This window comes from Strix aluco, chromosome 4 (genome assembly GCF_031877795.1).
Source record: "Strix aluco isolate bStrAlu1 chromosome 4, bStrAlu1.hap1, whole genome shotgun sequence".
In the NCBI taxonomy this organism is placed as follows: domain Eukaryota; kingdom Metazoa; phylum Chordata; class Aves; order Strigiformes; family Strigidae; genus Strix; species Strix aluco.
In genome coordinates this window covers 70,081,418-70,107,043 of record NC_133934.1, presented here as the reverse complement: position 1 = coordinate 70,107,043, position 25,626 = coordinate 70,081,418, and the positions used below count along the sequence as shown (strand labels likewise).

The following is a 25,626-nucleotide window of genomic DNA, read 5'->3' as shown; positions in this document are numbered from 1 at the left end:
GTCCCAACACCGACCCCTGAGGAACATCACTCATCACTGATCTCCACTTGGACATCGAGCTGTTGACTGCAACTGCAATTGCGACCATCCAGCCAATTCCTTATCCACCAAGTGGTCCATCCATCAGAACCATTTCTCTCCAATTTAGAGACAAAGATGTCATGTGGGACACGCTGTCGTAGAAGGCCACCAAATCTGTCAGGCAAGATTTGCCCGTCGTGAATCCATGCTGGCTGTCACCAACCACCTCCTTATTTTCCATGTGCCCTAGCACAGTTTCCAGGAGGATCAGCTCCATCCTCTCACAGAGGTGAGACTGACCGGCCTGTAGTTCCCTGGGTATTCCTTTTTTCCCTTTTTAAAAATGGGCATTATGCTTCCCCTTTTCCAACCAGCAGGAACTTCACCGAACTGCCACGACTTCTCAAATATGATGGATAGTGGCTTAGCCACTGCATCCACCAGTTTCCTCAGGACCCACGGATGTATCTCATCAGGTCCCATGGACTTGTGCATCTTCAGGTTCCTTAGATAGTCTCAAACCTGACTTTCTCCTACAGTGGGCAGTTCTTCATTCTCCCAGTCCTTGCCTCTGCCTTCTGCCCCTTGGGCAGTGTGGTTGGAGCACTGGCCAGTGAAGGCCAAGGCAAAAAAGTCATTGAGTACCTCAGCCTTCTCCATGTCCCATATATATTATCCATATTATTAGGGGTTCAAATCATTCTGCATCAGGAAGAGTACTAGCAGGCTCTGAGTGAGTTTCTTTCAGGACATAAATAAAAATATTGAAGGTGTCTTAACAATCTTTATCTTAAGATAAAGAATGATTTCAGACTACATTGATTTCAAACACTGGTGCTTCTGATGGGTGACAAATATGCTCCATGTTCTGCTCACGCTCTCCAGTCCGTAAGTGCTGTTTTCAACTCAGCCTCCCCTCCCTTCAGTTGTGCTGTTTCCTAGGGGTTGCAGTAAAACTGTCTCTCAAGGGTCAGCACTAGTTAAGATCTGCTGTGTCCCTCTAAATATGCCTCTTGGTGGTCATCTAGTCCTGTCCCTGTGTCTCAGCCCTGGACCCTTTCTGACACATCAGCAGAACAAACTTGTGTGCTGCCGGCACTCTTGTCCTTCAGCAAATATTCCTCCAGCTCTGTTTTTGGCTTCTGAGCTTTTTGCACTCATGCTTCTACTGCCATAGTTAGAAAAAGACTGATTCATGTAAGGCTTTGCTAAAAGATCATGATACCATGTGGGCCTGAGGTCTAGCCCAAAATATGAATGCAGCTGTATCTGCAAAGTCTCACAGCACTTCATCACAGAATTCCCTGATGATGGTAAACAGCTAGATAATCTTCTGCCGTGTGCCTACTGACATGCTATTACAGGTCCAATTACAAATATAATTTCTGAATGGGTACATTCACATTATAATTTTAATGTTTTTTTTAAATACCTCACAAAATTTACACCCATCTTTTCTTGGGTCTCCTTGATTGTCTTTTTGCTGGCCATAAACGAATAAAAACATTTTTTCCTTCAGTTATTTTTATAACTGAATCCTCTCTTAGCCTGTATTTTTGTGGTCTTCAGCGTCTCATAGCTCCCTCTACTGCCAAAATGCTCTCATGATGCAAACAGTACTCGAGTTAGGACAAGATGACCCTTCCTGATGACTTCGGATTTTCTCCCCCAGATACTTATTGTACGCAATTTCCAGTGTAGATATTTTTTATATAATCATCTTCCAGTGGATAGATATACCATATATATCGCAATGAAAAGAATACTATTTTAAACAGTCCTTCAATTTTCAAAGGAATGTAAAACTGAAAAGCAAAGGTATGAAAAACTTAAAAAAAAAACACCAAACAGAAACAACACCCTAAAATCTGGAAACAACACTATTGCAAAATTATCTATCTCTAGGCTATTTTGTTTAGACACTAAAATCTTTAAAAGAGAGAGGGATAAAGAACAATGGCTTGCAAGAAGCTACATGACAGATTCTTTCAGTTAAGCTATGCACACTGAAAAAGCAGACTAAACTTGTAAGACAGAAGCCCTAACCATCAAAGTGCTATTATAGAGTTTGACCTTCGTTATCAGCTGCATGTCATTATATACTTCTATGCAGTTTAGAAGCAATTAACAATTACATGTCAAAGGTTTCAGGAAACTGGAGAATGCCATTTTACTTCTTTTAGAGACTGTACTGTCTGGAACGGAAGCTGTATTAAGTTTCTGGATGTGTTCTCTCCTTCTTCCCTTGGTATGCTGACCCTTTAAGTCTTGCATCATTCTGGTTCAGAAAGTCAAACTCTAGCCCATGCCTGGTATCAATGCGCTTACCTGTGCCACACCCAGCCCTGTAACACCCTGACTCGTGGTTATTTTGATGTAGGTTACTAAATTTGTTTGATTGATTGGCTATAATAATCAGTAGGGTATTCTTTTCATCAAGTACTTGAGAAAGTATTTTAGTTAATTCTGCGTTACATGCAACACCACAAACTGAAAAGTACTCTGATAATTATTTTTTTTTTAAAAAAAAAGAGAGCTTAAAAGTTATTTAAGAACTCCAAATACTGCAGACAGATGTGGTCAGCAGCTGTACTTAAAAAATAAGGAAAAATCTTTAAAGACTCAGTCTCCAATACTTGAGATAATATCAATTAAATGGATGGAGGAGAGAGATATAGCTTTGGTAAGCTAACAAAATAAAATCATTATACTAGAATGTGAGCGAAACTTTTGTTTCCTAGGCAAGAATTTCCAAATTACATGTTTTTGCATCCTAATAGGAAATTAATTGCTTTGGGGAAACCTACAGTCCACAGTTCCTTTTGCTCAAATGAGGTAATAGAGAGGGGTACAAGACTTAAAAGAGAAGTATTGTCATTGTTTCCTCCCAAAATCTCTAATATATTTCACCTAACACATGTGCTTAACTGATACTTGCTATATAAAGACAAATTCAAGCTCATCCTTTTTTCTAAAGATAAAACTTATTAAGGAAAATACCTACCCCTAAGTGCATGCTTATGAGAAGTTAAACTCTTAATGTGAGGCTAAAAAGGGTTAATAGCTACAATGAGGAAGTTTTTGTTTAGTACACTCCTCTAAGTTTCTGGTCACTCTTCTAGACACAATGAGAGTAATTGCACTCCTTGCAATACTGAGTGAACTGGCTGGACTGAGGGTAGTACATCCCAACTATGAGCATGGCATCAGGTCGTCCAGCTTAATTCAGTTTCTTACACAGCTGTGTGTTGTGTAAATAAAGCACACAGTATACACTATCTGTGTGAACTTTTCCATGTTTAGGATGTACAAGCTCCAACTAACCTTCAAGGATAGAAGTGTATCTTAAAACGACTTCAATTTTCCTAAATTTGTTCACATCAGGATTCCCCAAAAGGTCTTTCAGTTCCTTCCAGGGCATCATCTGCTCTCCAAGAAACCGTTATGAGAAAGAACTTGTGAATGTTTATTGCCACACAAGGACCCGTACAGCTTAACAGAACCAGGCCAAGACGGTCTGACGGGACTGACCACCTGCTTTTCCCCACACCCTTGTCTCACCTGGCCAAGTGCCCTGAGGACTGGCAGGGAGCAGAAACCAGCAGTGCCCCGGTTCTACCGCAGAAATGTCAGTCACCAGCTCAGAACGAGCCTCCACAAGCAGCACTCCTCCCGGCACCAGCAGGAGAAGCTGGAGCTGCCGCCACGTCTAGTTATTTTTACCATGAGCGCGGCCTGGAATCCCCATTAGCCCCCTCAGGAGTGAGCGGGGAAGGGGCCGCTGCGGCAGCAGCCCGCCAGGCGACCTGCGAGGGCGCGCAGCCGTGCTCGAAGCAGGCGGCAAAACACCAGCGCCGTCACCAGGTGGCGACGGAGGCCACAGCGGCGCCGCACGCGCGCCACCGGCCCCCAACGGCCACTAACGGCCACGGCCGGCCTCCGGGGGCGGGCCGCGGCATGAGGCGGGCGGGGCGGTGCTGCCCCACGGGGCGCGGCCGGCAGGACGTGCGCTCCGCTCTCATTGGCTGCGCACCCGGAAGAGCAGCTGGCGCCTGCGCGCTGCGTGCCGCGGCCCGACCCGCGGGGCTATGGAGGCGGCGGCGCGGCGCCGGGAGGAGCGGCGGCAGCAGCAGCGGGGCGCGGAGGCGGCGGCGGCGGATGGCGGCCGGGCGCTGTCGGGACAGTCCTACTGGCTGGACCTGTGGCTTTTCGTCCTCTTCGACTTGGCGCTCTTCGTAGTCATCTACCTGCTGCCCTGAGGGCGCCGGGCCCAGGTCAGCCACCGCCGGGAAGCGGGTGCGCTCAGGCCGGGGTCCCGCCCGCCGCCCGCGGAGGGCCGACTGCCGGCAGGGCGGAGCGGGGCGCTCCAGGGCTTCCACCCACTCGTTGGGCGAGCGGTAGGGAGGAGGCGCTGCGCCGAGGTACCGGGGGAAGGGACGGGGGTCGGCCGGAGGGAGGGGAGACCCTGCCGCCGCAGCTGGGCGGCGCTCGGCCCCGCGCCCGGGCGCCCACGCGTGACGCGCCGGACGGGCGTGGGGGAAGGTGACGGAGCTCCTGGCAGGGGAGCGGGCGCCTGGGAGCAGCTTTGGTTTTCCGTGCCTGGAGTGCCCCAGCAGCCGAGCCTCAAAAGGCCTGAAAAGCACAGATGCCTCCGAAGAAATGTAAAGCTAATTCCAAACAACCAGCAGCTTGGTTTTTTTTTTAACAAAAAATATAGTATCAGTTTTCGGATCAGAAAGCATGCTTGATGCTTTCATGTTTGCTGTATTTTCCATAGCACTGCAAAAGTAACCAGGCTTTTTCTGTTCTCTGTAGAGCCACTCTCTAATCACAGGACACACCTTATGAAAACAAGCAGTGGAAAAGAAGGACCGTTCATGCAGTATAAACAACGGGGAACATGACTCCACTTGCATCAGTGCAAGAGATATATATATATATACACACACACACTGTATCATAATATATCTCTGGCTGTATCACAAGTAGTACTGCTCAGGTTTTTACCTGTCTCATTTCTGTGTTGTAAAGGGTGCCTTAAAGGTCATGAGACAGCTTGACTGTGCTTTTGTAATTAGTGCCTAAAGGTTTGTTAAGCAGAAATGAAAATATGTACTGTTTGAATAAAATCAACTGAAAGGACAAACTAGAGTGGCTGAGAATAAAATGCAGCTCTTATGTAGACTGAAGTTGGAACTCAGACCCTTTCCCTCAATAAATGACACTTACCCAGCTGTTCTACTTTCAGAAAGTTAATCATGAGGGTTTGGTGGTGGTTGGCTTTCTGTTATACCTTTCTCTCTTTATACCACAGCATGCATGAGATTCTAGCTTCAGCAGTTACTGTGCCTTCTGAAACATGCCTGTGTTTAACAGCAGTAGCAGCCTGCTGTCCTCGCTTACTGATTCAGATAAAACCTTGCTGTAAACAGTGAAGGAGCAAGCTTACAGGAACAGCCTTCTTGAGTAGCTGGCAGATTACATGTAAAGTACCCTCTTCCATCTACCTTCCAGGGATGACTGTAAGCAGACAGTAATAGGTAAGTTAATAGGTTTCAGCTTCCACCTGCCCCATCAAAATTTCCTCTTACCTCACTATAGGGAGACTTTCAAACCGTGTTAAAATCAAGTAGTGTCTTGCATTCTCAGGAGAAATAAAAGGAAGCTAAGTACAGGGAGAGACTTTTTACCAGATGAGGTTTTGGGAAAGAGAATTTTCAACTGTGGGTGAAGGGGATTCAGTTTTCTTCAGTATTCTTCCCTTGTGAATACTAGTTTCTAATTCTGAGAAGTACAATTTATGGTTGTTGGTTTTGTTTCAGGAATAAGTCTAATAAAATAACTAGATTTCACAGACTTTGAAGTGTAGTGTTTCAGTGTCTTCTAACACATTAAATGAAAACAGGCTACTATCAGGATAAATAGAATTTAGGATGCAAAAGTGGGCATTATGCTCTCTCCCTTTATTTTTCTTCCACTGCTAAAGACACTTTCCATTGACAGTGGCTTTCTTTACATATCAGACCTATGCTTTAAGAACAGAGATGCCTTTACATGCTACCACTTATGATCTTGGCTGCTGGTACTGACAAAAGTGATCGGTTTCAGAGTTCTGCACCAAGAGTCAAGAAAAGCACCGAACTGTGATTTCATTCTCACAAACAGAAAAATGAGGTTTCCAGTTTTTCAAATGAAGCTATTAAAGAGGCATGTTCACAGCTTCCCCCCCCCAACATGATTTCACTAGGAAAATCTCAAGGGAACAATCTATTAGGGAAGCACTGTACTGCTGCTCCATTTCTCTTGGTAAGGAAGACAAGCAAGACTAAGTCTTAACAGCCTTTAGAAAGTTAAGAAATGTCAAGGTATCTTCTAGTAATTTAGTTTTCTCCTTCAGCCAGATCTGACATACAAGGTTTTACTTATCTCAGAAAACTTAAAGCTAATAAAGTGCAGGCTTGTGATGCATTGGGCTCAAGCTATTTTGTGTGCTCCTGGAGCACATGAACACATACATCAGGGCAAATTCCACTTATCCCTGACAGAGCAAAGGTAGTAAGGTACAAAGACAGCTTGTGTAACTAATCAATCAGTTGTCACCAAGTCTGTGGGATTATGGTATTAAATATGCATTTCATAGGTATTTAGAAAGCTAAACAGATTAAAAAGCAAAAAAGCAGCTAAACAGCTTAATAAATACTTCAGAAGATGAATTTTACTGTTCAGAAAAAGTAACAACCACCATCTCTGCAGAACTTTCAACCATTAGGAGCTGTATTATCTGTCACTGTTTAAAAATGTAGTTCTGGAAAGCCAAGTTTTTTCTAAAAAAACCTGCGGAATGCAAAAAGAACAGACGACAAAGATATTTTAAATTTTTATCTGATAGTTTGAACAAGCAGAACTTTGCATGAAAATAATTCTAAAGACTGAAAAATATATTAATTACAAGACTTGTTAATGTCTTTACTGTTACAAAAATTATCTAGGCTCTTATATAAATCTATAGCAAGAAGGGGACATTTATAAAAAAATAAATAGGCACCCTAGGTAAGTTAAAACAAGTTATCACATAGTAGTTACAATATATTACGTACGTACATACATGGAGTGCAGAGTCAAATATAAAAACAAAGGTGCCTTGATTAGCTGTCTATTTACTATAATTAAATACCTGGTAAACATGGGCCACATAGAAAGTTGTCTGCTAAGATTGTTTCAAGCAAAGCAAGAAGACTGAAGTACACCTAAATTACTGCAGATACTTTAAAAATAAGTTTACCAGTTGTGCTTACTGGAAGCCAAATTCATTGGTATCAGTAATAGGCATTCATATTGCTCATTATACAGAAGTATGAACATTGCTATGGATGTTTAAAAAAAGTGTTTTAACATCATTCACAGTTGTTGCTGTGCTATTCATACATAAAAATACTGTCATTTCAAATACAAGATTTTTGCAAAACATTTTACAAATTATACATTATTTACAAATTCCAATAATTTTTGTTTTTACACAAGTGTTAGAAGACAGTTTTACTTAACTGAGTATGTATATTATGTAACATTGCTAGATGAACTAGAAAAGTTTAATTTACAGGCTCTCAAATCTCTCTCAAAAATATTACAATTAGGAATCTTCTAAGTTCCTACATTTTCACGGTTCTTTTTCTGTATTCACTGATTTTCTTACAAAAGAATTATTTTTTTCAGTTGCTGTTTACCAGCAGCCATACCTAAACATGCATAATTATTTGCACTACAAATTCTAAAATTCTTTTTTCCAAGTGCTACAACAAATTTTGATCAACAAGGTAGAAATAAGATTAATCTGAGATACCTGGTTTGTTGCATATATCACGTTCCAGTTCTACTGTAAGCTACGTGTAGTTTAAAAAAACTGACCTTGACACAGAATAACCAAAACTACTGTTTAAATGTATACCTTGGATAATAGTGCTAAACAATTGCCAACATTTGGTTGAAGCGCTAAAACTCACATTAAAAAAAGCCTTTCTGACTAACAGTGCAAGTATAAGCAAGAGTGTTTATTATGCATATTTAACCTTCTTGCATTATTTTCATAACTAAAAGGCATTGATGTTTAGATGTAATCAGCAGCACCCCAAGTTAACACTAACAAGAATAATGGCAAAAATTTAACCTTTTTGGATTGTGTCAGGCTTCACTGACATTAATTCTAAATTATACGTTGTTCAGTGTTATGGTGAGACTGAAACAGAACTCTAAGCCCCTGCCTCTGACACCACAAGACACCATGGGTCACTTCAAACACTCATGGCTACCACAAAGGCAAAATCCTGTTCGCCCTTTCCTCCCCAGCCCTCATTGGGCCATAATTCTGTGCTCTGATTTAACTAACCAAAAAGCCAATTAAGTCCTCCTCTTTGTTACTGAAATAAGTCAGGCTACCAAAAGACATGGTAAATGCAAGAGCTGCCAAAACTGCAGGGCAGACTGCTAGAGCAGAGAAAGAGAGGAACCTCTTCTCACACCCCCTCAACCATCTTGGTCCAAATGGCTGCAGGCTCAGTCAGCCTGATCTGCTAATATGGAACGTACCCATATCTAGGACTGCTTCAAACAGGAAAAAAAGTCATCAGTAAAATCAAGTGTCTGATCCCCATTAAACATTGCTCAAAATGTCAAGCTGAAAAAAGGAAGTTCAATAAATAGCAGCATTGGCTTTGTATGCAATTGCAGAATAAATCAGAACTGAACATAAGTAGTAAATATAACTAAACCCTTACAAAATTAATCTGTCATAGTTGCATGATAACTCTGTATTTTAAAATTAGCATCCTATTCTGCTATATCAGTTTGTAGCTTATATGTTAGATTAAATTTTAATAAGTATATAGCTTATAGGGTGAACAAATCTGATGTGTTTTAAAATGCACACTAATGTAGAGCAGGTATATTAATAGGACAATCTATTATTGCAGTTTACTTGAATTCCCTTTTAAAATCTTATTTAACACTTGCAAACCAGAACCGTTTTTAAAGAACTATTATTATTAAGGCTTTTCAAATAAAAAGTTAGAAATTCTCTGGGTAAACTTGCATTAAAGACACTTGAAGGTTTGTGAAAGTACAGACTCAGAGAAGTCAGTTGAAAAAAGCCATGTCACCTCCTGCTACCCATCAGGACAAATACTGCCCTATTATAACTACATTTACTGCACTATATATGATAATATGTTCATCCCTTTTGTTAGTCTAAGTATGTAGTGACCACAGTCTGAAGGAACACTTTTTAAACTGCAACTAATTAAATCTTCTTACAGAATTAGTAACATCTGGTTGATCCCACTGCTGTAAGATTCATACACCCAAAGGGACCATTTTTAATATAAACTGTAGAAGACGAGTAACAGAGGTAAGCATTAAGGCAACTAGAGTAACAAATCAAAGAACCAGAAGTTTAGCACCTCTTCTCCTCTGTTCCCTTCTATTTGCATATTCATTTAAACAGTCATAACTCCTAAGCAAAGTAGAGTCAACTGGGTACCTAGTTATCACACATACACATCCAAGGTTTGGGGCCATGAAATGCAAAAGTCAGAAATAGGTTGGTTGGTTTATTTTTTTTAAGAATTTATCTACTGCAGTGTATGCCTTCTATGTTTGCCTTGTACCTCTGCTCAGACGTGGGATGTCTGGACTCAACAGTAGCATGGTATGTAGCATTCAGTTCTACTCCGGCTGATGGAGGATGCTTTTCTCTGTGAAAGCTTCCACTATCTGTAAAATACAGCTTGGGTCTCTGATGATATTTCATCCTGTATGTGTCAGTCATACAACTATCGACTGAAAAATACGTCGTTAGGGATACACCATCATTGCCAGCCACATAGCCAGCACTTGGTCCCGTATGACGAGATCCTTTCTTTAGAAAGTTTTCAGACACAGTCCAAAAGTCATTAACTGATAAGCGAGGTGGAGAATCCGGTTTATGAACAAACAGTTCATTCCCTTGAAACGGCTCTTTAAGCCTTTGTTCGTTTGTAAATACACTTACTTCTGAAGCAGATTTTAAAGGTGTACCTGTTTGCCTTATCAGATTATTTTGCAACTCTTCTGTCGATTTTGCATCAGCTGTCAAGTTATTTTCTGATCCTGGCAAAGTATTCAGAGCATATTTCTTTGGGGGTAAAGGGGGAGGAAGATTCTGATACACTGCTTCAGGCACCCAAAGAGCATCCGCCCTTCGGAGTGGGTGCCCGCCATGCTCACCAGGAGGGGGAAGCACCGTGGGCCTTTCTGACGGGTTCTGTGGCACACAAGGCGACAACCCCACCTTGGGACCAAACGTTCTTGCGTGATGAGACTGTGGCTGGGCAAAGGAGTGAAAGTCATTATTGATCGGCTTCCTTCCACAGACATTTTCTGTATAGGGGTGGGATACACCATCAGCGCAATATACCGACACATTCGTCTTCTCATACTTGTCTGGATGAAGCCACTCTGAACAATTCTGTTCGTTTGCCTTGTTCCTACTATCTGACTTAACAACGTCTTTAAGAGCTGGCTGTAGAGCTGATGATGGGAAAAGTTTCCTATTGGTCTCAGGCATTTCAGCTCTAAAATACAAAAACACAGAGGATATAAGTATCCATAAAAACAAGAAAAAGCTCAAATAACCCAAGGATTTTTTTTCAAAGACAGCCTTGGTAACACTGCTTAAATATTCGAACTGACTAGAGAATTCGGATGAGCTTAACATACATCCATTTGATTAAAAGTTGTATTAAATCACACTCAAGGTTTCATTCACTTGAAATGTAAAGAGCCCCAAACAATCTCTTGCAGCAATTTAATATCTGTAAGGTAAGATAAATTCCTTCAATATTCAGGATTATGTTAAACATGACCTCTTTCTCTTCTAAGCATCCCTGTGACTCAGTCTAATACATACACTTCTCAAATATTAGATGTTACTTTTGGGTGCTAAACATGTATTTAGATTCTTGACTTTTAGGAGGTACTGAGCACTTACAGTTCAAATTAGAAACAACACTATATAGCAGCAGCTTCTAAACAGAAGTTACCTCTTCCTCACCTTCCAGCCAAACTTTTCAAAACTTTATGGGGTTATTACGCTAACCATGAACTGGTTAACCACCGTCTGTTGTAGTATACAAATTCAGAACAGAAAACTATTAAAACCCATTGTTTTAAACCATCTTACCAGATCAGTGTAAGGTATTTGGTTCCACTGGCAGTATCAAAATTAAAATCACTGCCTGTTGTAGTATACAAATTCAAAACAAAAATATTAAAAACCTTTACTCTGGTAAGCTGGTTTAAAACAATTAAGCAGCTATCTGCTTAAAGACAGAGAGCATTTAGCCCCATCAATTATGTAAAATACAAAAGGCATTGTCTGTTGAAAATATTCAATACTTTAAGTTTTGCATGATGAATATTGATTACTATCACATAACAGAATTCAGTATTTCTTAAACAATTACATAGTAAATTAATGCCAGTATTAATTACCTCTTTACTGGAGGACTGGGCACCTGCAAATGTAATTCTGTCAGGAAATTAACATGAGGTCTGTAGTTAACTTCTGAATTGATCTGGTCTTTCCTGAAATCTGGGGGGTAGAAAAAAAATATCTCAAAATAAGCAGAAATACAGTCCAAGTCCTTCTTTGTAATTCCTCAGAGATAACAAAAACATACAAAACACAACAGGACAATTAATTCTTTTCAAGATTTGACATTGATTAAAATAACCATTTTAAAGACAATCTGTCACAGAAGGTCAGATCTTATATTCATCCAAAAAATAATCTGGAAGAAAAGAAATAGGTAATTACCACAATTTTGAAGTCCTATAGACATGTTTTCAAGCTCATCTTAACTTTTCATCTAATTAAAAGGACATTTTCAAAAGCATGTTTATTCAAACATCCAAAGTCATTTAAATTACAAAATAAAAACTATTTATGATTTTTGAAATTTCACATCATATAATAATAGTTAAATTAAATGAATGCTGTAGGGATTGGGGGGTGGGTTTTTTTGTTGTTGTTGTTTGTGGGTTGTTTGGTGTGGGTTGTGGGTTGTTTGTTTTTGTTTGGGTTTTTTCAAGAAATGCATTATGCATTCTTTGAAACAGATTTGAAAACTTACAGCAAACTGTACAGTTTGTAGAGATGCTGAGCAGAGAGAGCGCACTCTTAGTCATGTGCCCTAAACACACAACATGAGAGTGCCTGGGCCAGCGCTACTACCCTCACACTCTAGAATTCCTTTTCACATACAAAGGCAAAGACTCATTCTCTAAATAAACACACAATTTCTGAACAACGCAGCTCCTAGTTAACAGTAAATAACGGAAGCATTGAAGCATCCGTGTCATCAATACCACACAGAATAAAACACTCTTGGCAAGTGACAAGCAACAGTATTATTTCTTTAGAGATAGATATTAACAGTATATTTGTTCAGAGATAGATATTAGAAGTCTCACTAATGCAATGACTGGCCCCTTATAATCAGTCACCTGCTCTGAAGCCAAAGAAAGTCTTATTTTGTGTATGTATAGACTAGATTCATATAACTACTATGCCTATTTCAGAAAAACAGGAATTAAAAAAAGGCAGCATACATTGCCTGATTTCTAGTAGAATGATCTCATGTTCAGTAGACAGTAACTTTGACAAGTTCTAATGGGATAACATAGGCCATTCCATAGTTTCAACAAAAGCTACAAAATTTTTGTATCTATTCTTAAACGATGTAATCTTACCAAGATAATTTTGTTTTTAATTAACTTGTTATTTCCACAAGTTTAAATAAAGTCTTGGAATTTTTGACTCATGAACATAGTGAAAAACCCAACAACAGAAAAGAACTAAACTAAAAACTCTGGGTGATGCTGTTGGGTGACACTTGTTTTGAGGATCAACATCTGCCCTATCTTTAATTGATGAAAGACTGAAGACACCGAATCTTTGACAAAGGACACAGGTTGTAGAGGCTAAAATGTCATATAGTACAAGAGAAAAAGCCCCCATAGGCTTTCCTTTGAGTCTCGAAAAAAAATTAATAAAAAAAATCTTGCTCTTCTGGCTTGGTAATACCACAACCTTAGAAAAAATACTTAGGGGAAAAGACTGTTATTGAATGAGCCCATATGACACTGGCAAGGGACAAGTAATTAACCTGAAAGTTCAAAACTGCTCCAGCGGGCCATGGCATCAGAGCTAACACCGAGGTAATATTTCAAAAAGAAAACATTTCATTCTGCTACAGATTTTAATGAACCATAAATCACTTTACTGAAAAATAAGCACAGACTCTGATACATTATTTCCTGTGAATATTTCCAATTCAGTATTTAATCTCAGTCCCAACGTCGGGATACCTAGGAATGAATTAGTTAAATAATTTACTAGGTTAACAGTGTCTGAAGCTAGTTGTTTTAACTTTCAGACTTTGAATATATCAACTTTTATACAAGAGCACATCTGCTTAAAAAAAAAAATCACAAATAAATCGCCCATGCAACTGCTTTTCCCCAAACTGCCTGACGTAAAGATTAAAAAAAAAAAAAATAAATTTGTAAACTGCAAGCCAAACTTCTAATTGGTACACCCAGCCCTTCCGAGAGGCAGTATCACAAATCGGTCAGGAGGCGGCAGCAAAAGTTAATAAACTGCGTCCTTGGAGAGACCGTGGTACACATTCAGCCAAAACCACTCAGCGATACCAGGTGGTTTGTGCCTTCACAATTCCAGCTAACTTAAAAATAGATGTGTTATTTTCTCTTCTGCTGACAGGATATCCATGCATGGTTAAAACCAGACACAGACTCGATTGGGAATTTTGGCTCTATGTTCTCTGCAAACCTAAATATGGGACACATAATCACTGTGCTCAGCTGGAGACTCACATCCTTATCAATGGGTCATAAGAAGCTTACCAATAAATTAAATGTAACTATTTTCTGACACACAAACCAGTCTGCTTTTAAGATTTATGAACATCTATTTTCACATCTGAATAGCCAATCTAGGTTTTCAAAAGATTAATAACCATTTTATAGCCAACAGCTATGACAGACAAGTCCTCTAACATCTCTGCTTACACATACAGAACATTTGGAGAAACCTGAAAAGACCAATTTGGGGGGGCAGGTGAAGAGAAAAAACCCAAACAAAACCCCCACATTAAATTCAATTTCTTTCTAATGTGTTTTAGCTGCACATTCCCTGTACTTTTGATTACCTGATTTTTATTTTTTTTTAAATCGCCAATAAAAAACCAAGCTGTAATACTTCTTGTAGTAAGTACTGTGGACATGCCTCTCTCTGTACCCAGACAGTTTTCCATATTGAGTTGAAACAACAGACGAACTCACTGGAAGCTTTGGAAATGCGGAACAACAACATAGTCCCAGTGAAGAAAGTAAACACATTATAACTTGTCCACAATGGAATACAATTTTTAAAAAACAGTGACCATCTTCAGAAAAAAATCCTTATATTCGAGAAACTGTCCTTTTGGAACAAAAGATTTCTTATATATCCATTAGTGGATTTGTTTCCATGGCTTAAGCATCTGGATAAAATAAAGTTATGCTACTGGTTTTTTTTGGAGGTGGAGTGGTGTATACTTGTAGTGTGTGAGAGTTTAAGTAAGTTCTGAAGTAAAGCAAGTCAACAAAACATCAACTATTACCCTCCCTTCATTCTGATCTACCTGCCTCAAGAGGTTTATCAGGTCTTTGTTTTAAAACCCAGTCCTGAACCTTTGCATCATCTATTTTCAATTGCAAACTTCCCACATTAATAAAGTGAATTACAAATGTGAGCATGCTTTATATTTCAATCTTCATGAGCTGCTTGACTACATCTGGAAATCTTGAAAGTTTAAGGTTTAGTTTGGGGTTTTTTGAAAACCGAAATCTTTCATCTATTATTTAAAGACACTCCAGAAGAGCATTTATTTGTTTCTGTGCACTAAGTACCAGCATGTTTTAACTAACTACTATGTTTTTCAAAGATGACAGTCATATACATTGACCACACCATAAAAGGGGAACAACTGGATTTTTGTAAGTATAGTTGCATATTTTAAATTATTACTATAAACGTATGGTTTTCCTAAGATGATGAGTTTTCTTTTTCAGAATTATGGTTGGTATGTGGGGTTTTCTGAAGTGACAAGTAAACAAAGGCAATTTGGATTCTTCTTTATACTCACCAAAGCTTCAGAATGATTCTAGATTTCAGCTGGAGTTGTCTCATGCTGTTGAACTAAATAACTATTAAAGGGAAAACCTCTGGATTTGTAATATTACAAACACTGCTCTGCATTTATTTTCAAAGGGAAGCAATTGTTAATTTAAGGCATTGATTCCAAGTACATCCTTCTTTGAGACCACCGAACAGGCAGATTTTAATACTGCATCTTAACCAGGAGGCCATCAAGCACGTGGCCAATTTTAACCACAGTGTTTATTCTGCCGACAGTTAGTTTCAAGAATGAACTGCTCTGAGCTTTGGGGCAGGGGGCAGGAGGGGAGGAATCTAGAAAACAGGGATTCTAGGATTTTTTTTTTTTCCCCCCCCTTAACTCTCCCAACAGTAATGCCTTTTATTGAAATTGTCAAGAGCAGCAATTTCATAAAGACATCTGTGCCTTTGGAATTGGGGAGGGTTGTCATGAAAGCCACTAAAACCCCTTTATGATTAAAAATTATTATCAGTACCTAGCACACAGACTACTCTGAAAATCCATTAAAAAATTTCTATAGACCTTTCCAACTTCCAAGAATTAGTTATGTTTCTTCAACTTGAAGAATGTGAGGCTGGGAATTTTGCTCTCACACTGTTCATGTCACATGTTCTTTATAAACAAAAAAGTGAGCCTCCACAGTTCAAACTTTATAAACACCAACTCTTTAATATAAATTAAGGATACTATATCTGCTTACTTAATATGCACACTTTCCTGACAAAATTTCATCACACGAATTAGGGATTGGCCTTGTGGGACATTTGATTCAGCACTACAGTTATTTACTGCTTACTACCAGTGAAAGCAGCAGCCATTTGCTCTGCATAACCACCGTGTGATCCAATGTTACTATCTTTATAATGCTCTAACAATAAGTTTATTTTTGTAAGTCAGGAACAGAATTCCTCAACTGCTGAACAGCAGCTTATTCAGCTCACTTAAAAATGAGGAACTGGTAGAGCACAGTTACACAAATGGTGGGCATAATTAGAAGTCCAACATCATTTCTGTAAGAAGTTTTACTCACAAAAACACGCAAAGATATTTTTTCAAGTTGCCATGAGAGGCTAACAAGTATTCCTTACATTCCATTCCCCTCTCAGAAAGGACTGGGCATTTCTTTCTTAAAGTACTATTTTCCAGCAGTTTGGTATTTACCTGCCAATTCATGTCTTGTTCATAATATTCAGATATTAACACACAGTAATACAACTGGTACCTGTAAATGACTACTACTGTCCTTCCTAGAGAGGTCCTCATAGACTTTTTAGACTACAAAAAAAACTGAGTCTAAATAAATCTTTAACCCCACATACATGTGAAATGATCAAATTCTTCAGCTATCTTTCCAGTCCATTAATCACTTCCACTAACGGTATTATTTTCCAAAACATGCACGCATGTGAGAACTTCACATTTGATTCAGAATACATACAATTTTTGTTATGAAACTATTCAAAAGTTAATTACTGAATTAGAATAACTGAATAGATGGGATCTTATTATCAGTGTTTTGTGACAACTCTAAGGATCACCTGGAATCACTACACTTTAATGTACAATGCATGTTGAAAGCTTTAAGTATACTTAAGTACAGTACATGGTTCTCTCCAGAGAATACTTTTTACTAAGCTCAAACATTGTTTGAACCCCCCTATTTTTCATTCCAATAGTCCTTTATGTATTTTTCATTGGGTGATTTTTTTTTCAGTTTTTGCTATCCATGTGTGGGTTTTTTCCACTAGTGGAAGTATAGTATAGTGAACTAGAGCAGAATAAATGTCATGCAAAACCAGACCTCTGCATTCCATGAAACATCAATTTTGGGTTTGTTTTTTTGTTGTTGTCAGAATAAACAAACACCAAATTACTTCTCTTTCTACAACAAAAAAATAAATTGGAATAATGACAGAAAAGATAAAAGTGGTATGGCAAAACCTGCCCCCCCAGTTTAACTCTTAGAAGAAGCTATATGTTATTTGAAAAGAAGTATCATATGTATAAAAAAATTTTCAAACATTTCCTGGGGAAGTGGCCTAATATTTATTGAACCTCTTTGTACAAGCACTGTTCCATTGTTCCAGAAACAGGATAATTATTTTGGCTGGCCTCATGCTGACCTGTAATATTTATAAGCCAAGGCATTTATCAACATTATAAAAATCCAAACAGATATATTAGTATGTAAGAGGAAGTGGATTTCCTTATTACAAGTGTTTCTTCCTGATACTGCTTCATAACTTGAAGGAAAACAAATGGTTACCACAGTTCACCCAGACATTTTAAAAAAAATCTTCCTTAATACCCACCAGGAAAGGTCATGAAAATGCTTTTGTGGAAAACAAAACAGGGAGTGAACAAAATTAGCATGGTTTTTCTTTTTTTTTTTTTTTTGGGGGGGGGGGGGGGGGGGGGTGTCTTGGGGGGACAGGGAAGGAACATGCACACTTGCTCAAAAAAATTAAAAAAAACATGAGAAACTGAGAAATATGTTCTCAAAGCAGAATTTAAGGAACAGAAATGGAAATTTACATTTAATCATTTCCACTGGATTAAAAAGAAAGAACCAATTAAGGACAGTGAAAATAAATTCTAACTGGATATTTTATGCCAGCATAGAGTCATCCAAAAAAACACAGAATCATTGAATGACAGAATGGTTTGGTTTGGAAGGGACCTTTACAGATTATCCAAGTCCAACCCCCATGCCACAGGCAGAGACACATTCCACTAGACCAGGTTGCTCAAAGCCCCGTCCAACCTAGCCTTGAACACTGCCAGGGAGGGGGCAGCCACAACCTCTCTGGGCAACCTGTGCCAGTGTCTCACCACCCTCAAGGTAAAAAATTCCTACCTTACGCCCATTCTAAATCTACCCTCTTTCAGTTTAAAACTGTAGCTCCTTGTCATGTCACTACCATCCTTGGTAAAATCACTAATACTGGTGATCCATAGTGTTTTCAGTCCTTGTACAGAGAACCTATACCAGCCAGAAGCAGTTACACATCAGGCACTTCCTGAGGAGGCAGTGGTATATGACATGCACAAGGAAGGACAAACTGTTCCATCAACCTATAAAGAAAATGCTTTGTAACAAAACACACCAGGAGGGAGGACTGTGGCAAGACAAATCATTGCATCCCAATTATCTAACAGTTTATAAAAAAGCTGTGGCCTCCCAAAATGATACCTACATTTTCCACACCAAAACAGCATATTTGAAATAGAACCAAGCACTAAAAATCACCTAGCCTGTTACTTTGGTTCTAGAGGTCATGTGAAACAACTGTTTGGGAGACATGTCATGCTTTTACATGACTCACATGGCACACAGCTGAGCACTGCCACTGCTGTCTGAAAGGAGATGCTAAGAACAGGTACATTCCGACCATGAATATTCATGACCTAGCACAGAAGTAGGGAACTACTACTGCTGCTACCATCACAACACAAAGTTTTCTTCATATGATGGTGGAACTCTGAAAAAACCCCAACCCCTCTATTTAGGAACCCATACATCACAGCAGATCGCTAGGAATCACTTTACACTGTACATTTGCTCTGCAAGAAAGCCAAGAAACTGAAGAAACGGAGGTGCTTTGTAGAACTGAATGTGTTATATGGCACTGAAAAAGGTGATACGGTTACTGAACTGCTGCTCCATCACGTCTCCACCAAAATGTACCAAGAAGGGATATGAACACTTTCCATCTTTATCCATCAGTCTAACTCACTGAAAAGGTTAAAAAATGTGAACAAAAACAACATTTGGAATTCACTGTGGAAGAAAAAAAACCACACAAAACATTTTTCTTGCCTTTTTAAAAGACAGAGTACACAGGCTATGATGAGTCAGCAAGAGAGCTCTCTACTGAAAAAAGTATATTAAAAAACCCTAACATCGTGGCCAAAACAGCCACAAATACCATGCCAATTTTCTTCTAATCCACCTAAATACAGCCAACCTGGTACACAAATTATCTAACTTAGAAATATTTGATTATGGCTTGCAAAATTAAAAAAGCAATGATAAATCATATATACATTATTCAATTCTATGAAATATCATTACATTACCTTATGCAGCAAAATTATAAAATACAAAATCTGGAATTTGTCAGATCTAATCAGAAATCTGTCCATCTCTCGTGATATTAGTAAGTTAGTATTAAAATTCTGGTACATCTAAATTATTTTTAGAAAACTTATTATTTTTTATACAAGTTTAAGTTCTTACCATAAAAGTTTCTGTTCTGCTGGGATACTGAATGTAACACATTGTCAGCTTTTTTGGTTGACAAGTTCTGTTCGCTGTAAAAGAAGCATACATGTAATTTGAAGGCTTAAACTACTGATGTATGATCACAAACTTGAATGCATACAAGCATAAAAACTTTGGCTATGTGAAACTGATTCTTATTATCATCACTATCACATTTTTTACTAACATACACACTTTACAAAAGATACATAAGATAGTAGGAGTGGCCCTTTAATACTTTTAACACTACTCCCACATGTGACAGGCTGTGCTGATGCAGAGAAATTTAGGATGACCTGAATCCTTTAATATGGACAGACAAAAAAATACAGTTTGTGACGCTGGTGTTCCCACTTTATTTTGGAGACTGGATGCCCACTCAACACAGCTTTACTCTAGAGTACAACAGCCAGAAGCCCAATATGAAGCACATAAAAAGCAAACTTTCTTGATCTTAATATCACATCAGGCTGTTTATTAAAGATACCTGTTTCCAAAGCTATCAACAATAGAAAAATGTGTCACCTGTGAGAAAGAACTACCAACTGCACTTTTTCTCCTGTAAACTAAAGAATTTCATAAAAATTTCAAAAAGTGCTTATTAACAGAGATCACCAAGAAAGCATGACAGTTTTGAATACCTGTTTTCTGTAGTGATTTTTCAAATGGAACAGTTATTACTGGTCACCTAATTCAATTCATTTGTAGGTTTTACCTAAAATTGCCACTTCGGTGCAGGAAATTAACACTACCCGTGTGGTACTATATGGTTTCCAATTTAACATCAGTATCACTCATGTCTGAAAAATACACTTTTCGGTATTAATAGTTTACAGCCTGAATATTTTGAAGTTAACACATAGCAGCATCTATGACATGCTTACCGTTGTCCATGACAAACTTAAGTTTTCTAAAAATGTAAAAATCTCATCAGCATCAATATCTTAAGTACATGTAACCTGTTAGCTAACATTCTATCTTGTCCATTTTCCTAGCTTGACATTTGGCAATTCATTAATACTTTATTGTGACAACCAACACCTTTCTTCTAAGTTGTGACTGCCACTTGCTCTTTCATTCATAGGGATTTTAGTTTAAAAACTTTTTCTCAAACTGGAAAAAACCTGTAAGATTACAGCAGCAAACCCAAGAGGAGGAAAAAAAATAATCACCAGATGTAGTAAATTTTGCTGGTTTAGTTAATCAAAAAGCATGCCTTACCTATCCAGATAGGGAGCTGACAAACACCCCGCCAATTCCTTCCTTCTCAAAGAGTAAGGCAGGGAAGAAGATAGACAGTGGCATTTTTTCAATTAAAAAAAAAAAAAAAAAGGACTTGTTATTGAAAGCACAGGGAAACAAGAAAAATACAGAGGAAAAAAGAGAAAGAACCTGTCAGAAAACAAAACACTAATTTTTTTCCACCTTCTAAAAGAACTTTCAATTAATTTTTTTTCTTTTTGAGACAAAGTCTGAACAGTTACAAGGGAACTAGCGGGAATTGCCATTCAATTCTAATTACCAGTCATATAAAATCCTTCTGTAAGTCCCAAGATGTCATTTGTATTTTCAGAAAGTTTGGGGGGTTTTTTATTTGACATGTATTTAAACAACAGTGCAAGCAGTTTCTTGATGAACTAAGTTGTTTCAAATTTATCATATTCTCTCTCATAAAAAGACGTGCAGAATTTGGGCATTCCATTACCTCTTGGGCGTGTTTAAAAATGAGGCATGGTTATAACTATAGAAATCACTGTTCAAGGCAGCTGTAAACATTGAAAATATAAACATTGCTTGGAGTAGCTTTACACATATTTACATCATAAAAAGCCCATAAGGTTTTTGTGCAGTTTGTTGGGAGGGGAAAGACAAGACAGGAGGAGGAGAAGAAGGGAACAGATAAAGGCATGGGGTTAAACATGTTTTTTAATGGAAAGTGGATACCACAGTCATAATCTCCAAGTTCAGAAAGTCCATAAAGTAGCCAAATAGAACAGACCAGAAGAATACACTTACAAAATATCACTCTATCTGCCATTGTCTTTCATAAGCATCTGCTACCGGCTACTTGTATAGACTGAATGGATGTTCGATGAACCTTTAGCCCTACCCTGGTATGGACATTTTTATGTCCTTCTTATGCTTCTATATGTGAGAGTTCTTAATTTCTTAGGGAATTATTTCATAAGCGAATGACTGATTTTACTTTTTTGCAGTTCCAAAATAATCAAAGAGATTTCAATTCATACAGAAGCTGTATTTTGTATGTTTTAAATAAAAAAATTGTTTTGATAACTTGCTACAATACTTTATGAATTAAGTTTTAAAATATTGCATCTCTGCTTAGAGAAGTCGCAGCCTTTTCATTTCTTGGTATCTGCTATTCTCTACTCCCCATAAAATAACTTCACAAAAATACAACATCCAAAAATTTGCTCAAATCTAGCAGTCATTTGTGACTAGGCTTGGTCTCACAACTGTGCGTTTCCATTTTATGGATATAAACAAGACTGAAAAGAAGAATGTATGGGTTGTAGTAGGAATTACGATCCACATACAGTTTAAGACACACAGTACAGAAAACCGCATGTGGAAGGTCGATAACTGTATTTCACAGCATTGCATGATCATTTAAAGTTGTAAGGGACCTCTTCAGATCATCTAGTTCAACCCCCCTTCCTCAAGCAGGATCAATTACAGTAGTCTGCCCAGGACCATGTCCAGTTGGGTTATGAGTATCTCCACAGAGACTCCACAGCATCTCTAGTCAAAATACCTGTTACTAGCATACATCAATTCTTCGTAAGTTTAATAAAATTTGGCTACTAACCACATTTTTGGCCAGTTCTAGTGATTTTACACTTTTCAGCAAAGATTTCTTTCAAACAGGTCAATCGATTATCAAGTGATTAATGTGTATCTGAGGTGTTCTAGAAAACTAGTAACAGTATACAGATCCACCTACTGCTGTTCCCATCACCTTGTTAGGGGCCTGTCTGTACAACTGTTACAGATATGATTTATATAGACACTTGTATTCCATTACACATGGCAAGTTACTCACAGTCTAAAAAGCTTGTAACTAAAGAAGTGTAGCAATTATTTCAAATTAACACACCCTGCCCCTCAGCAGGGCTTAGCAGTTCTGGCTCAGTGCCATAGCGTGGCTCAGTGCCTTCCAAGCAGAAGGAGTGTTGCAGCCTCGGAGTAAAGGTAAACTTAACACTTAATTGCCCACACCCTTATTTCTAGATGCGTTGCTAGCTTTCTACATAACTGACCTCAAGCATAAAAATTTCCAAAGCATGTTTTCTTGTGCTTTTTTTTTTTTTTTGAAACAACACATGAACATTAGAAAAACTTATTTTTCTGTAAACATGATCTATGTGAGTTCTAAGAGCATTAGCATTACCTGCAGGAAGCACTTTCTTTAACATTCTTGACATCTGCTGGATTGATTCCTTCAATAACAGGTGAGTCCGGATTTGCAGAGCCATTACTGATGTGATCACTGCTTTCATATCCAGATTCTGTCCTCTGAATTTGCCAGTTATCACTGTGGATTTTTCTCTCTGTAAATACTCTGCTTTTTTCAGCATTCCCTTTCCCCTCTGAATCCAGTGAACTTCGACTTCCCGTATCCTGTTTTGTTTCATCTTCATATATAGTCATTAAACCTTTCTGGATTTGGTTCTCTTTTGCCCAATGGTTAAAGTTTCGTTCCTTTTCATGCTTAGATTTACTGTTCGGATTTGCTTTGTGCTTTGGGCTATGCTGTTTTTTCTCAGTCTCACTGAAAATGCTGTCTACGTTTAGTGTCTCTCGCATAGGTTTCCAACCTTTACCTCTGCTTCTGCTGCTACTTCCTTTGTCCCTAGAGTCTTGACTGGTGTCTGTATCATAGCCAGTGACACCATCAGTCCGGGTCCTGATCACTGGTTTCTCCCCAGCAGGAAAAGCTTCTGGTTTATTTGATCCAAGCACCTGCACAGAAAGCTTTGCTTGGTGAGGTGCATTGTCATGTTTATAGGAGCCTCTTCCCTGGCTGCTGTATATGCGCTGATCAGCACAGGGTCTGAGTCCATTTCCAACTGGAGGAGACCCTGACTTAACATTGCAACGATCTTCCCCAGTCAAATCTTGTAAGAAAAAGAAAAATGCTCCATTAAAGTTCTCATTAATATTTAACTGATACTGTTACAGTACTTATGTTACTTATAATTCAGTACATATTTCAGAATATTGAAAACTGGGAAACCCTAATCTTACAGCATGATCTCTTAAAAGGAGACAAAAATCTGCACAGCTAGAAGCTATTTAACCCATATGACTCCGGTCATATTTTTTAAAATGTACCTCTTTGTCTCCCAGACTCTTTTCTTGGTCCTCTGTCTGCATCTTTTCGTAAAGAGAAGTTCTTCATATCAGCAGCTTTCTGAGCACACTCTCTGGATATGTCCTTTAGCCTGTCCTTTTGATCACTGTAACCTAACTTAGCTGCAAAATATACTTTTTATCAAAGATCATTACTAAAAAATCATTCATTATCAAAACACACATTTAGGTTTTAATATTAGTACTACCTAAAAGGACTAATGAATTACATAACATAGATTAACAAAATGAGATGTTTAGCATAAATGTATAGGTATCTCCAAGGAGCCCACTAAATGGAGCTCACGAAAGTAACCAAAGCAGCATTATGTTAAGCACATCTCACAAACACCTCTTACTTATTAAAATTGAATGCTCAAGTCATTTTCAAAGCATATACTATTTACATCAGGTTTTATGAATTATACTCAAAAATTAATCCAGGTTTAATCTTGTCTGAATGTGAAGGTTTACTTTTAATAAAACAGTGGAATCACTGTTTACAAAAACAAATTCTTCCATTTCTGAACAGGTTCAGACTATTTTGAGCCATCACTCCATCAAAAAGAGAATTACCAAGCTGAGCATTCTCAGTCTTAAGAAGTCTAGGAATTCAACATTAAAGACAGAGGAGAAACACCTCAAGAGAAGGCAGCATCTCTCTCCCCAAGAAGTATGGGGACTTCAAAGCAAAGGCACCAACAAGTAATGCAGAAGTCACTGCCTCGCATGACTTCTTATAGCGTGATCTGCTTCTAAGTCTTATGTACAGATAGAATGGATTTTTAAACAGATAAGACAACTTTTTTATCTTATGTTTGGAAAGAATAGTAAAGTCCATTAATATACAGGACTACAAATAATGCTGCACATCACAATACTGTTGGGGAACAGTGTTCCTCAAATAGCCAGTGATCCACAGAGACACACCATGTGCTCCAAAAGATCAATCAGCTCCAAGTTTCTAACATGCCTTTTAAACTGACAACATGATGGGAAGGCACGATGATGTTGGAGAAATGGATCAAAGCCTCAAGAACCACTTTAGTGCAGGAATAATGACGGGCAATAAAAAAAATTTTGCATTTACAGTTCTCCAGAAAAGTTAATATTCCATGGCAGATATTACTTAAACATTAGTTGTTATTCAAATATTCAAGTCAATGATGCAATTCTTCCTTTAAAAATACTTCTAGGCCAGAGGTTAGTATACAGCTGAAATGCTATCAACTGAAATATTTCATGATAAGGCACATTTGGGGTTTTTTGGGGGCTGGCAGTAGGCGGTGGGGAGTACATACCTGGACCTCTACCACCACTAGCTTGAATATGGCTTCTACTGAACGCTGAATTATCTGGCTGAAGTTTTTTATTACTCCTTTGGTTAGTGGGGTCTCCAATTCCATTCTCTTTCACATGGTCTGATTTAGGAGCAGAATGTTTTACAAATCCTATCAAATAACATATCTATCTTTAGAAATGAAAGGCTTCTTAATTTAAAGTTTCTAATATCTAAATTAAGAAATAAGAAAGCTTTAATTGTTGATTATAAAAAAACCAAAATAAAAACCTCACCACATTTCAATATGCTAGGCAATAAGGTTCTAAATATTTTATATACTGCAATATTTATAGTGATAGACTGTAATGGAATAGGGTCCTCAATTTTTTTCTTCCCTGAAACAGTCTACA

General features: G+C 38.3%; 1 protein-coding gene and 1 long non-coding RNA gene across 5 annotated transcripts in view; one reads left to right on the top strand and one right to left on the bottom strand.

Annotated features, from left to right (window-relative positions):
- The first annotated feature begins 4,072 nt into the window (after positions 1-4,072).
- Positions 4,073-5,172, top strand: LOC141923101 (uncharacterized). The gene is made up of 2 exons (XR_012623190.1): positions 4,073-4,295; positions 4,839-5,172. It is a non-coding gene; the product is annotated as an uncharacterized LOC141923101 (long non-coding RNA).
- A 1,713-nt stretch (positions 5,173-6,885) lies between these two features.
- Positions 6,886-25,626, bottom strand: part of USP53 (ubiquitin specific peptidase 53) — a 40,801-nt gene continuing 22,060 nt past the window's right edge. For 3 of the 4 annotated variants that reach the window (XM_074823569.1, XM_074823570.1, XM_074823571.1), the window contains exons 11-17: positions 25,236-25,385; positions 23,917-24,057; positions 22,973-23,699; positions 20,782-20,823; positions 19,537-19,610; positions 11,545-11,644; positions 6,886-10,625 (exon numbers count right to left, since the gene is read on the bottom strand). In XM_074823569.1, the coding sequence (XP_074679670.1) occupies positions 9,641-10,625; positions 11,545-11,644; positions 19,537-19,610; positions 20,782-20,823; positions 22,973-23,699; positions 23,917-24,057; positions 25,236-25,385 (2,219 nt within the window). In that variant the 3' untranslated portion in view covers positions 6,886-9,640. The remainder of the gene's footprint in view (positions 10,626-11,544; positions 11,645-19,536; positions 19,611-20,781; positions 20,824-22,972; positions 23,700-23,916; positions 24,058-25,235; positions 25,386-25,626) is intronic. The other variant, XM_074823572.1, reaches the window with a different exon arrangement.